Here is a 13,792-nt window from a genome sequence, read left to right as displayed (position 1 = left end):
CCCTGCGGTACCTCACTCATTACCTCTCCCCAGTTTGAGAAGATCCCATTGATAAGCACTCTTTGAGTCCGATTCTGTAGCCAACTGTGGATCCACCTGATAGTTGTTTCATCTAGCCCACTTTGAGCTAGTTTGCTCATCAGGATATCATGGGGCACTTTGATGAAAGCTTTGCTGAAGTCGAGGTATATTATGTCCACAGCATTCCCACAGTCCACAGGGGAGGTGACCTGATCAAAAAATGAGATCAGATTAGTCTGGCAGGATTTGTTCTTGTCAAATCCATGTTGACTATGAGTAATCACTGCATTGTTTTCAAGGTGCTTACAGACTGATTGCTTTATAATCTGCTACAGAATTTTCCCAGGGATTGATGTCAGATTGACTGGTCTGTAGTTCCCAGATTCCTCCTTTTTGCCCTTTTTGAAGATAGGGACAACATTAGCCCTCCTCCAGTCATCTGGCACTTCCCCTGTCCTCCATGATTTCTCAAAGAGAATAAACAGTGGTTCTGAGAGTTCTTCTGCTAGTTCCTTTATTACTCTAGGATGCAGTTCATCTGGCCCTGGAGATCTGAACTCATTCACAGTAATTAGGTGTTCCTTGACCATATGCCTATCAATCTCAAGCTGCAATCCTGCCCCTTCAGCCTGTAGTTTGACTTTGCCAGGGGGCTCATAGACCCTCTTTTGGGAGAAGACTGAGCCAAAGTAGGAATTGAGCACTTCTGCTTTTTCTTTGTCATCTTGAAATAGAAAGCAAGAAATTGCAAGTAGATAAATAGGTACCGCTTCGGTGGGAAAGGTAGCAGCATTCCGTGCACCTCGGTATTCAGTCATGCTGGCCACATGACCACGGAAGCGTCTTCGGACAGCGCTGGCTCTTCAGCTTAGAAATGGAGATGAGCACCACACCCTAGAGTCGGACATGACTGGTTGGGGACACCTTTACCTATATCTTTTTAAAATGATATTAGCCTTTCATACTACATCACATGTTCTTCCTTCATATTCAGTTTGCTATACAAGATATCCCTGGTTTTTGTTTCTAGAAATTCTCCTGCTTAGCCAGGGATCCACCACCTTTGTATTTGTGTGTTTTGTTCTTTATTATATTTATTACATCTGTACTCAACCCTTCCTCCAAAGAGCTTGGGATGGCACACCGTATCCCCTCTTTTTTCCACAACAATTCTGTAAGGTAGATTAGGCTGAGAGAGATAGCAGCTGCCTCAAGATCACCCAATGAGCTTCATGGCTAGGTAGGGATTTGAAACTAGATCTCCCCAATCCAAGCCCAACGTGCTATTGACTATGCCACAATGGCTCTGAGTTCACACTTACAGTGTGTAATGCCTCACATTTGTCTTTGTTGTATCTCATTCTGGTAATATATTTCATTTGATTTCATTTATTTCATTTCTGTATGGTCCAATCACCAAAGCTCTCTGGGTAGTTCACAAAAATTAAAACCCAAAATACAAAATAATAAAAAAAAAATATAAAACTTTTAACATACAAAAAAAGTTAAACATCTAAAAACAGTTAACAATATAATACCAGGATAAAACAATACAATAAAATCACTGATATCAAAAGCCTCATCATATGCAATCAAATGCCTAGGAGTAGAGGAAAGTCTTAACTTAGAGCCAAAAAGATGACAATGTTGGTGCCAAGCAGGCCTTAGTTGGGAGAGTGTTCCACAGTTAGGGGTCCACCACCAAGAAGGCCCTCTCCCTTGTTGTCATCCTCTGAGGGCCTCAGATGTTAATTGTAGTGTCTGGGTAGGTTCATACCAGGAGAGACTCTCCATCAAGTAATGTGGTCCCCAGCCAAGTAAGGCTTTATAGATTAAAACCAGCACCTTGAATTGGGCTCAGAAATGTACAGATAGCAAGCAGGCCTGAACTGGTGTTATATGCTCAGACCTTCTGGTCCTCGCTATCAATATACTGTGAATAACACAGTTATGAAATATATACCAAAATTAGGGGTGCTTCCAGATGAGGCTTTTATGGTGCCATTGCCCTGCCTCATTCATGGAATTTTATGGGGGAGGGGGCGTCCAGACAACGTCTTCCTCTCATAGCCCTCCCATATTTTTCTACCAATTCTTCTGCCTTTATTCTTAGCACAGAAAATCTGTTAAATTAAAAAAAAAGATGGAATAGCTGCACAATGCCTTCTGGCTGTTAAAGCTAGGACCCCTCCATCTGGAAGCATCCTGAAAATGAACCAGAATCCATCAGACAGCACGATCTTCTGGTCTGCATCGTCTTTTTGCCTTTGGGCAGCTGTTGAACCAAGTCCTGATCCATTTCTGGTAGGCTGACCCTTTGTGCTCCCCAGTTATTCAAAGTCTCTGTTTACAGCTGGCTGTTTGTTCTGGGCTCTTGAGGGGGAAAAAAGGATTTTTCTAGCACATCAGACAGGGTGGAGAATGTTCTGATGGCCTCCATCCAATAAATCTCAATTGTTTGGTTTTGGCTGTTGCAGGTGAAAGCTGTCTGAAGTCAACTTCTTGCTGCTAGGGGAAGTATTTCTGTGATTATGCAGGGGATACTTTCTGCTGTGACTCAGTGCTGAGTCCATTGTTCTTGAGAACTATCTGGCTGGTTTAGTAAGAGGAGGGTCTTCCCCACTCCAACAAAATCAGGTTGGATTTGGGGGGAGGGGGAGTACTGGCCCAGACTCCCAGAAGGTGCCCACCCAGGTGTATATAATACAGGTGCCCTTTTGTCCATGTATGGGTTAATCCTGATTTCTGATGTGTGTGTTCCTATGTGCAAATGCACGAGAGCCCATGTGTATGTATTCTGCTGGCGTGCGTGAATGCAATACACCTCTGTAAGCATGGGGATGTGCACACATGTGAAAGAGTAACAAATATATGCCTGCATATGTAAACATAGCCTCGGTAAGAGCACTTGCAGCTCCAGTACTTGGCATTCTCAGTGCAGTTCAGTTGCAAGGTTAAATAAATATCTGACTGCAGCTCAAGGAAATGAGTGAATGCGCTAAGAAAGAAGAAACCCAGATCTCTGGAAAGATGAACTCCAAGCGCAGCCTAATTGCGTGTTCTTGGGCTGCAGCCTCCCCCACAGGCCTGCCTGCCGATCCCCTTCAACCTGCTGTTTTTCTCAACAGCTCTGTCCTGACTTCTCCGGGAGCCAAGTGGACAGGCCAGTAATTCCTCTCATTCTTCCCTTGGGTTTACTGCATTCCCTCCAGCTTACTGGCAGCTTCTAAAGATCCATCTTTAGATCATGTCTTCCATCCTCTCTGCAAGAATTCATTATAGCAGAGGGAGCTCCTTACCTGGGAAATCCTAGCGCTGGGAGAAAAGGAAGCAAGTGATGACAAATATCTCGCATTCTCTAACAATCCAGTAGGAAGTAGGCAAGCACCAAGTTGAATGGCATCCTGAGAATGATGAGGGAGAGCATCAGCTTGAGAGCTCCAAAGGGAGGGAGAGTCAAAACACAGCAAACACCGTAAGTGCCAGAGGGGAGGGGGAATCGGATCTCCTGTGTGGGATCTCTGCCTAAGCCAGCTGAAACCCAGCCATTTGCTTTGTTAGTAATATAGCACACCAGCTGGCTTCTATCATCTGTCCAGCTCTGCTTGAAGAAAGAGTGAAGCATGATGAGGCTTTGCCACCTTTAAATAGGTAGAAGGTCGTTCGGTGGCTTCGCGAGGAAGGGTTAATGTGAAGCTTTAACTACGCTTTGAACTAGAGGCCTGCTGCGGCCAGAGATCAGGCTGCTACATTCCCATCAGTGTTTGACAACCCCTCCCAAACCGGCCCCTTGGCCTCACAGCTCAATTGCTTTCCCAACCCAGAGTTCGCCAGCCTCCAAAGCAGACTTGCTTGTCCATTTTCTTCATGCCAACAGGACGCACATATCCCTTACTGAGGTTTTTCCACAGCGCTCCTTTTCATTGACTTCTGCCTTCCCCAGCTGTTTACTTCCTTTACCTCTCTTTCAATTAAGCCTCTGCCTCATCCGCTCATCCTCTCTGCTTTTCAGATGACTGCCAACTAACTCGTCCCCCCTTTCTTCAGCCCTTCTGTCTCTTAGCTCCCTCAATCCCTGGCCCTTATCCCAACTCAGCTTCCTACCCTGATTGTCTCTGGCTGCCCATCTTCCCTATTTCTGTTTCCTTCCTCCTTCCAACAATCATACAATCCCTCCTATTCCTGCGCACAATGTAAAGAATTCCCCCACCCCCAGCCAAATTGGAAATGTTGCCACCAAATTCCAAAAAGAAAGTTCTACAGCAAATTTGGTTTCTAGCTGGGATCAATCAATGGTGTGCCAGCCGCTGTTGGTGTTGTTTTAATCCAAGGGTGCAGAACATCAGACACTGGGGCCCTGATCTGGCCCCCCAGTATTCCCCAGATGGCCACGCACTCTTCCACTGGCTCCACCCCTCTCCCCCAACCACCAACTGTTTGGTGGTTTCCCGGCTTTTGTGCAGTTTCCCCCCGCCCCCATTCTAAAAGGTGGGAATGCCTCTCCTAGGGCTCAGTTACTGGCAGAAAGTGCTTTAAGCTACAACATGCTGGTGTGTTTGGTGTTCTGGCCCCACCCACCACTGGCATGCAGACCCCAAAAGCTCCTCTGAAATGAAATTCGGCCCTCAGGCTGAAAGAGATTCTGGCTGCACCCCTGTTTTAATCTAATGTTTTATTTTATAGGTGCTTCTGCTCTTTTACCCATTCGTGTTTTATTTGTAAGCAAACAAATAAAGCCTTGAAGCAAACTTGAAAGGTGGGATATAAATACATAACATAAAGAAGTAATCTTTGAGTTCATAATTAAGAGCTCGTTAACCCTTTCTACATGAGGCTTTCATTGTGTGCCCGTAATTCCTCACTCATGGGAATTTGCAGGTCCTTTACATGACGTTGTCGTCCTCCAGGGCCTTTCCTGTGCTTTGCAATCTTTAGCGTGTTGTTGTTTTTCTAATGAGGAAAGTCTATATTTTTTTTCTGAATGGTGTTATAGAAACCTAGTGTGTAACTGTGCAATTTTGCCATACCATAGCACCACCTAGTGGTTGTGTAATGGAACATACAGAAAGGCAGAGAGAGAGAAAAAATCCAGAAAAAAACACATGTAAACAAGCTGAATTCCACAAAGAGACTGGAAGCAGAAGCCTTGGTAAAGGTGCAGGTTAAAAGCCTCATGTAAAAAGCCCATTGAGTTCTGCAGCAGCTTCTCCCTGCCTGTCAGGAGCGCCCTAGCGGCCTCTTTCTGTAGACTCCAATAGCCAACTCAAGACACGGACAAACGGATTCTTTTCAAGGCTTTAATCCTTTTACAACTTAATGACTCTTTCAGATGCTAATCACCAGTGACTAAGCAAGGAAACAGCAGAGTGGCCTTTGCTCCAAGTAGGCAGTTGATCCCCGTTTGGAGAGTCACTTGAAAACCCTGAACTTATGGGCTAGGGAGAGATCCTCCCTCTATCCCTTGGGTCCACGGGAGGTGGCCGTTGCTTGCATGCCAATGGGGTGCTACGCCTCCTTTCCGCGCCCTCCATCTCTCGTCGCTCCCTGCATCTGCGTCAAGCATCTAGCAAGCCTCCTTCCCGCAATTTCTCACTGCTAGGATCACTATCTATCTCAGGAATGCCGGCAGGAGGAATCTTTGCCAGCTGCTGTGCCTGTGAGGGATGAGCTAGCTCCTCTCCCACAGATTGCTGATCCTCCTCAGAATCAGAACTGCTCTGGGGTTCTATCGGCTCAGTTTCCACTCTGACATCATCCCCGCTCCCATGAGGCCCCCCCTCGTGCTCTTCCGCTGGGGCCCCGGGTTTGTGGGGGTACAGCTGGTAGAAACGCCTCAGCAGCAACGGAGCATGCACATTTTCCGTGGGTTCCCAGGTTCGCTCATCTGACCTGTACCCCTTCCAGTCCACTAGATATTGCAGGCGGCCGTGAGAAAGGCGGGAGTCCAGAATCTCCGTGACCTCAAACTCCTCCTCCCCCTCCACCAGCACTGGCGGCGAGGGGGAGCCGGCTGAGCGATGAGGGTCACCAGAAACCAGGGGGGACAGCAAGGACCGATGAAAAACAGGATGGATCTTCATGGAGGGAGGGAGAGCCGGGCGAAAAGCAACAGGGTTAATCTGAGCCGTAATCTGGAAAGGCCCCGTGCGGTGAGGCGCAAGCTTCCTTGCAGGCGAGTGAGAGGGGAGGTATTGGGTGGACAACCAAACCCAGTCCCCCAGTTGCAGAGACGGACCCAGCTGGCGCCACCGGTCCGCAGAGGCCTTGTAGGCTGTCTTGGCTTGCTCGAGGGAGTCCCATAAGAGGTGGTGTACCGCTCGCAACTCCTCTAAAAAGTCATGGGACACTGGCACCGAAGAGGGAGCTAAGGTGGGTGGGAAAGCCTTGGGGTGGTAACAAAAATTGGCAAAAAAATGGAGTTTGGCGGATGGAAGCATGGCAGGCATTGTTATAAGCAAATTCTGCAAGAGGCAGCAAGGAAAACCAGTAATCTTGCTGGTAATTAACATAACAGCGCAAATATTGCTCCAGAGTCGCATTGGTGCGCTCGGTCTGACCATCCGTCTGTGGATGGTGGGCAGAGGAAAGACGGAGCATCACATGGAGAAGCCCAAGTAGCTCCCTCCAGAAATGGGCAGTGAATTGGGCCCCCCTATCTGAAATGAGACCCTCGGCCATCCGTGGTGCCAGAAAATATGCACCAAACAGGCGCTGCGCCTCCTTTCCACGCCCTCCATCGCTCGTTGCTCCCTGCATCTGCGTCGAGCATCTAGCAAGCCTCCTTCCCGCACTTTCTCACTGCTAGGATCACTATCTATCTCAGGAATGCCGGCAGGAGGAATCTCTGCCAGCTGCTGTGCCTGTGAGGGATGAGCTAGCTCCTCTCCCACGGATTGCTGATCCTCCTCAGAATCAGAACTGCTCTGGAGTTCTATTGGCTCAGTTTCCACCCTGACATCGCCTATAGAATAGGTCCCCCTGTTGTGCTATGCTACTCTACGCTGCTGTGGATTCCAGATGCCTCCCTCCTCCCTTAAAAACATGGGTGCTCTCCGGGGGATTTTCAGCCCTTTTCTCACTTGGGGTTTTTACTATTTATGCACATGAAAGTAAAGGTGCTTCTCTCATAAAAATCCCAAACATGTTTTTAAATGTAAATGTAACAAACAAACCTTCAGTTCAGTAACAGCTATGCAGCATAACTCTGCTCAGAAATAAGTCCCACTTCTCCTAGGTGAGTATGTTTAGGATTACAGCCTTCATAAATATGTACAGTGGGAAAGTAAAGAAGTGAATGATGAATAGAGAGCCATGCCACACAATTTAATTACCTAAAACAAACCTAAGGAGTGGTATATTACTGTATGCCTACAGCATGTACATGATGTATTTGAAATGGGAGATATTGTCCCGTTTATGCACACAGGGCTGGTTCGCACGATCACTGCAACCCACGGTGGCTTATTTAAGCCACCGTGGGTTGCAGCACATGCAGGAGGCCATTTTGAATATTCAACCCAATATTCAATGGGGGGTTGCCATGATTTGTCATGTCATCCAATCGCAGGCAGCAGGGGTTGTTTCAGGATTAAACAACCCCCAAATAACCCTACAACAGACCATGGGGTATTTCAGGGTTGTTTAATCCTCAAATAACCCTGCCATCCAGGTTCAAATGACACAACAAACCATGGCAACCCCCTCCTGGGGGCTGAATATTCAAAATGGCCACCCGCACCTACAGCAACCCACTGCCTGTGGTGATCATGCAAACCAGGTCACAGTGTTGTAATGTAAATATGCTTCAAATGGAGAAAAATATGTTTAGGATTTTCTCTGAAGCCCAAAAGCTAAATTACTAGTGATATTTAAGCTTATTCCTATAGCACTTTTCATTGTACAAAGTTCTTGAACCTAGGTCTTGCTAGTCCAAATCACACCTTGATTTGGTGACGGTACTGAGGGAAAACAAGGCCCTCCATTTCGATGCACCATGTTTTGAACTTGCTTTAAGGAACCTTTTTATAACCCTCTTTGTACCTCAATTTCCACACCTTTTCAAGTATAATAGATACAGTGCCTTCCATAAGTACTCACCCCCTTTGACTTTTCCACATTTTGTGGTGTTACAACCTGGAATTAAAATGGATTTAATTAGGATTCCTTCTCACTGATCTATACAAAATAGTCCATAATGTCAAAGTGGGGAAAAATCTACATATTTTACAAGATGATTTGCAAATAAAAAACTGAAAAGTCTGGATTGCTGAAGTATTCACCCCCTTTTCTGTGATACCCCTAAATAAGCTCTGGTGCAACCAAATGCCTTCAGAAGTCACATAATTAGTTGAATGGAGTCCAGCTGTGTGCAATTCAAGTGTCACATGATCTCAAATACACCTGTTTCTGGAAGGCCCCTGAGTTTCTTAGAGAGCATATCTAAACAAACAGCATCATGAAGACCAAGGAGCTATCAAAACAAGTCCGGGATAAAGTTCTGGAGAAGCACCAAGCAGGGCTGGGTTATTAAAAAAATATTCCCAACTATGAATATCCTCCGAAGCACCCTTAAATCCATTATTACAAAATGGAAAAAATATGGCACAACCACGACTCTGCCTAAAGAAGGCTGTCCACCAAAACTAGGTGACCAGGTAAGAAGGACATTTGTCAGAGAAGCAACCAAGAGGCCAATGGTAACTCTGAAGGAGCTCGAGAAATCCACAGCTGAGATGGGAAAAAACGTCCATGGGACAAATATCACCCAGACGCTCCACAAAGCTGGGCTTTATGGAAGATTGGCGAGAAGAAAGCCATTGCTGAAAAATATATCAAATCCCATTTGGATTTTGCCAAAAGACATGTGGAAGACACAGCAAACATGTGGAAAAAGTTTCTCTGGGCCCCATCTACATGGCACTACTTTCACCCTCCACTCCGTCGCAACTGCACAGCATTGCAGCTTCAAAGTAGCTTTTGGTGGTATACACTCGCAATTTACCGCGATTTACCTTCCCTAACAGACTCCGCCATGCCCTTTTTTTGGCCATTATACTTAAATGCACAGCTGTGCAGTCCCATGAGTGTGGGGGTGCAACACTTCAGTGTCTGTTTTGTATTTTAGGGGCTCTGCTGTGCTTTTCCATCCCTTGTTAGGTAAAAAGTGAGTGTTTTGTGCTCCTTCATTTCCACACCATCTGTTTGTTAGTTCTCCAGCCCGAGACTCTTGTGATAGTTCACACTCACAAGCGTGAGCAGTATGCGCCTACCCATTACTCCAAGATGGTGGCCGGAGTGATGTTGGTCCTCCCCCAAGAACCCAACCCCCCCGGCCCTTGGGCTCTGAGTCCAAAAGCAACCGTTGTGAAGATACAAAGCTGCAAAAATGTGTGAAAGTGTGATTAAATAGATGAAAACGCCTCCCTGGGCCTCTGTAACTGCGCAGCTGTGAAGGGATGGAGGGAATACAAACGCCTACAACACGCCCACCACAAAATGCAAAGTCGGTTTGGGGAAGGGACTGCTGGCTTGTAACTGCAGGAAACCCACAGGAAATCAAAAACATTGCAGCAAAATGCTGCCTTGGAAATACGCATTTTCCAGGAGAAAACCACGGATGGCTGCAAAGTGGCGACTGCGTCATCTAATCAAAAGGATCTCAACTCACACCTGCCCCGGAGTAAAAGGCTGATGTAGATGGCCAGCTGGTCTGATGAGACCAAAACTGAACCTTTTGGCCTTACTACAGAACACTGTGTGTGGCACAAATCCAGCAGTGATCATTGCCAAATGCAGGGCAGTTCTAGAGGAAAACCTGTTTCAGTAGGCAAGGGACCTGTGACTGGAGAGGAGGTTTCCTTCCAGCCGGACAATGACCCTCAACACACATCCAAAGGTACACTGGAGTGGTTTAAAAACAAGAACCTGAATGTCTTGGAATGGCCCAGGGCCAATCTACACTTACGTGTTTTTTTCACTTCCAATAAGGTTTCACCATTCATCTTTCACACTACACAGGACCTGCCTCAAACTGGTACCGGATTTTCCCACTTCTGTGCTCCTGTTTTCAGTACCCTGATATCCTGGTATTTCCCATTCATGTGCTCTGCTCTCCCGTGTTCATTACCTTATAGGGTCGTAGTCCCCTCCCACACCTGTCCATATATGGTGGTGTTTGTATTTCCCTCCTGTCCAATCACAGCTCTAGATGCCCCCATCTGGTCTTCCAGCTACTGATAGCATAGCTTCCTTAGCACTGGAGGTTTTATCACCAACCAGCACAGGGCTAGAGCTGCCAGCTCTTGTCTGATTTGGGAAGCTCTGCTGGGTCAGCCCTGGTCAGAATTTTGGATGGGCAACCGCCAGGGAATCAGGCTTCAGGGGGTTGTTCAAATGACACTAACTTTTACCTCCTTCTATCCCCTGCTTTGGCTTAAAAAAAAAAAAGGACCACAACTGAGTTCCTTTAGACATGCTGCCTTCCCCCACTCTTCCCCCCCATTCTAGCTTAACTGGTGCTGTAATGTTTTCTCATGGCCCCAATCCTGGGCACTCACTTACTCAGGAGTATGCCACATTGAACTCAATGGAACTTACTACTGAATAGACATAAGATCACCCTGTGAGTGATTTTTTTTTAATTGAGACATTATCTTCAAATTTTCAAATCTTCAAAGAATAGGGCTTCTCCATCCTGATGTCCCCACGCACAAGCATAAATTTCTTCACTGGGCAGTCTTCGAAGACGCAAGCAGCCCCCACCCCCCGACCTGAGTGTCTCCTGCCTCTGTATTTCTCAATCAGAGGGAGCAGAGGGTAAAATGCCTCCCTGCAATGAAGGGAGACACCTCTGATCCCCCACCCCACCAACCTCAGAAGCAATGTCCTCTTTTGTTCCAGAGCACCCTATGGGGCTCAATGGGGCTTACTCAAGGCTTGCGGACTTACAGGGTGATCTTATGTCTACTCAGTAATAAGTTCCATTGAGTTAAATGTAGCTTACTCCTGAGTAAGTGAGTGCCCAGGACTGGAGCCATGAGAAAACATTACAGCATCAGTTAAGCTACCGGGAGAATGGGGGGTGGGGGAGGCAGCATGTGTAAAGGCACTTAGTTGTGACCCTTAGTTTAAAAAAAAAAAAAAAGCGAAAGCAAGGGATAGAAGGAGGTAAAAGTTAGTGTTATTTGAAGGGAGAGAACAACCCCCTGCTCAGTGCAGGAAGCCTGATTCCCAGGTGGTCGCCCATCCAAAATTCTGACCAGAGCCAACCCTGCTGAGCTTCCAAGATCAGACAAGAGCATACACCTCCAGCTGTTTCCTTGCTGGTGATAAAGCTTTGAGTGCTGAGGAACCTATGCAATATCATCTCACAGTCTTCGAAGCTGCACAGCTTTGAAGCTTCGAAGATGCTAGAAGCCCCCCCCCCCCCAAGCTGAGCGCTGGGTGCCATCGCCGCTGCCCCTCTTCCTTGCACTGGCTGCAAAGGGCTGGCGCAGGGAAAAGAGCATCGGCAGACATGCCCCCAGCCTCTCGCCCTGGCCTCTGGGGGGGGGGAGGATAGGTGCCTCCTTCTTCCCTCCACCCCCACTTGCTACAGTGGCAGCAGCAAGGGACAAGCTCTCACTGGGCTTCGAGCCCCAACAGGATGCTCACACCATCCCTACACACACACACACAGAGGGATAGATGGTGGGTGGGGAATCAGCAGGAACAGGGAGAGTTTCTGCTCCTCCAGTGAGAGCTGCCATCTTGAAGAGCAGGAAAACAGCGCAGCTCTCGAGTGTAAACCGAGCTCGCACATTCGATCAAGAACTGCAACAGGGAAAATGAATAAGTGTGGATAATCATGTTTTAATGCAAGTGCGTTTAACCTGACAGGACCCCGACTTCGTTGTGATTGCGGGCGCGATGTAGATCGGCCCCCAGTTAAAGCCCAGACCTCAATCCAATTGAGAATCTGTGGCAAGGCTTGAACATTGCTGTTCACCAGCGGGCCCCATCCAACCTGACAGAGCTTGAACAATTTTGCCAAGAAGAATGGGCAAAAATGGCAGGATCCAGATGTGCAAAGCTGCCGGTAGAGACTTACCCCAAAAGACTCACAGATGTAATTGCTGCCAAAGGTGTTTCTACCAAGTATTGACTCGGGGGGGGAGGGAAATACTTATGCAATCAACAAATGCCAATTTGTTTTTGTTTAATTAACTTTTGTGCCATACTAAAAAAAAATATTTTGCACCTTCAAAGTGTTAAGTATGTTGGGTAAATCAAATGCTAAAAATACCAATTAAATCTATTTTAATTCCAGGTTGTAACTCAACAAAATGTGGAAAAGTCAAAGGGCGGTGAATACTTATGCAAGGCACTGTAACCACAATTACCTTCCCATATTTCAAGATGACATACTCAGGAACGAGCATGAAGCACAGCCATCAAAATGAATGTTTCATTCTTTTCTGCAAATCATAGGACACCTCACTCTAACATTATGACCCCATGCAGTTGGGAAGGTGGGGGGAAGCCTTTTGCTATGTTCTGGTTAGTAAAAGGTTAAACTCACTTGTCTTTTAGGCTGGTTTTTCTCCATGTCTTCACAGAGGCTCTCTTTCTGCCTAGCTTGCTTTGCAAAAGGCTATTTCAGAAGGGTTAATTCTCTGGGAAGATGTGATCTCACTGTGTAAATAGTTCCCCTCCACACACACCCCCATCGCTCCATGATGCACTGATTAGAGAGACAGAGAAAGAGAAAGAATTTCCCTCTGAGCTGGCAAACAACAAACTGAGATCATAGGCAACATTTCTCTCTCTCTCTCTCTGAAAACAAAGAAATGGAAGATTTGTTTGGACTGCTCGCTTATTTATGGAAAGATAAAACTTTCTATGTCTATGTCTCCCTCACTGAATGGTTCTCCCAAAATAGTACATTTCAGCATTTTACCTGTTGTCCCTTTTTATTTTTTTTTATTTTTTTTAAGGTGGTGGCTTTGTGTAGTGATTTTTACAGTTTCATCACAAGTGCTGCAAAGCTTTTAGGTGTGAATTGACCAGACACCATTGTCTGTGTTCAGACATAACACTAAACTATGCATGTTCTTTGAACAAGTCTTGGACCTGAGCTCCTCCTCAGGCATGATTAGAAGGAAATAGGAAGTTTTTGTTTTTGTTTTCAGCTAACCACGGTTTGTCATCATGTCTGAACTCAGACAAACTGTGAAAAGTCTTAACCATAGTTTAGGGAAACAAGCCAACTCAAACTGTGGTTTCTGATCTTAGCTTGTATCCCTAAACAAGGGGTAAGGAACCTGGTGTCCTCCAGATGTATTGTACCATAACTCCCATTGTCCCTGAACATTGGTCATGCTGGCTGAGGCTTGCAGTTGTAACAGAAGGCACCAGGTTGCCGATCACTGCCCTAAGGCATGGTTAAGGCTGGTGGTGTAGCGGAGCCAGGTCTCACAAAGATGCAGTGCTGGCACTTTTTTAATTTGTAGGGACACTGATGTCATCTGCCACCCCTACCCCCAAGTATTCCCTGTTCCCTCTGAGCTTAGCTGCAATCCTCACAGTAGCTGGGGGGAAATGTATTTTCTACAGCAGTAATATATTGTTCCCTGTTATAATACAAAGTATTTTAGGGTGGCTTGGTCTTGAATGGGCAATTACGATCCATTAGTTTTACAAAAGACCTGCTCCCTCCTGGTGGAGATTAAAATTGCTAGAACTGGTTTGTTGATATGGATCACTACAGCTGCCAAAATGTTTGGCCTCTCCT

The 13,792-nt window shown here is 46.4% G+C and overlaps 1 protein-coding gene across 5 annotated transcripts in view; it reads right to left on the bottom strand.

Moving 5' to 3' along the window:
- The window catches only part of LOC146348433 (uncharacterized), a 41,657-nt gene extending 28,993 nt beyond the window's left edge, over positions 1-12,664 (bottom strand). For 2 of the 5 annotated variants that reach the window (XM_084848321.1, XM_084848319.1), the window contains exons 1-4: positions 12,581-12,664; positions 8,119-8,154; positions 3,321-3,425; positions 24-230 (exon numbers count right to left, since the gene is read on the bottom strand). In XM_084848321.1, the coding sequence (XP_084704447.1) occupies positions 24-230; positions 3,321-3,425; positions 8,119-8,154; positions 12,581-12,607 (375 nt within the window). In that variant the 5' untranslated portion in view covers positions 12,608-12,664. Of the gene's footprint in view, positions 1-11; positions 231-3,320; positions 3,426-8,118; positions 8,155-12,580 lie in introns of all 5 variants that reach the window. The other 3 variants (XM_084848322.1, XM_084848323.1, XM_084848320.1) reach the window with 2 other exon arrangements.
- Positions 12,665-13,792: the final 1,128 nt, after the last annotated feature.

Source organism: Heloderma suspectum, chromosome 4 (assembly GCF_057233095.1).
Source record: "Heloderma suspectum isolate Gila_16-S chromosome 4, 16-S_ref, whole genome shotgun sequence".
Lineage (NCBI taxonomy): Eukaryota > Metazoa > Chordata > Lepidosauria > Squamata > Helodermatidae > Heloderma > Heloderma suspectum.
This window is presented reverse-complemented; position numbering and strand designations above follow the sequence as displayed.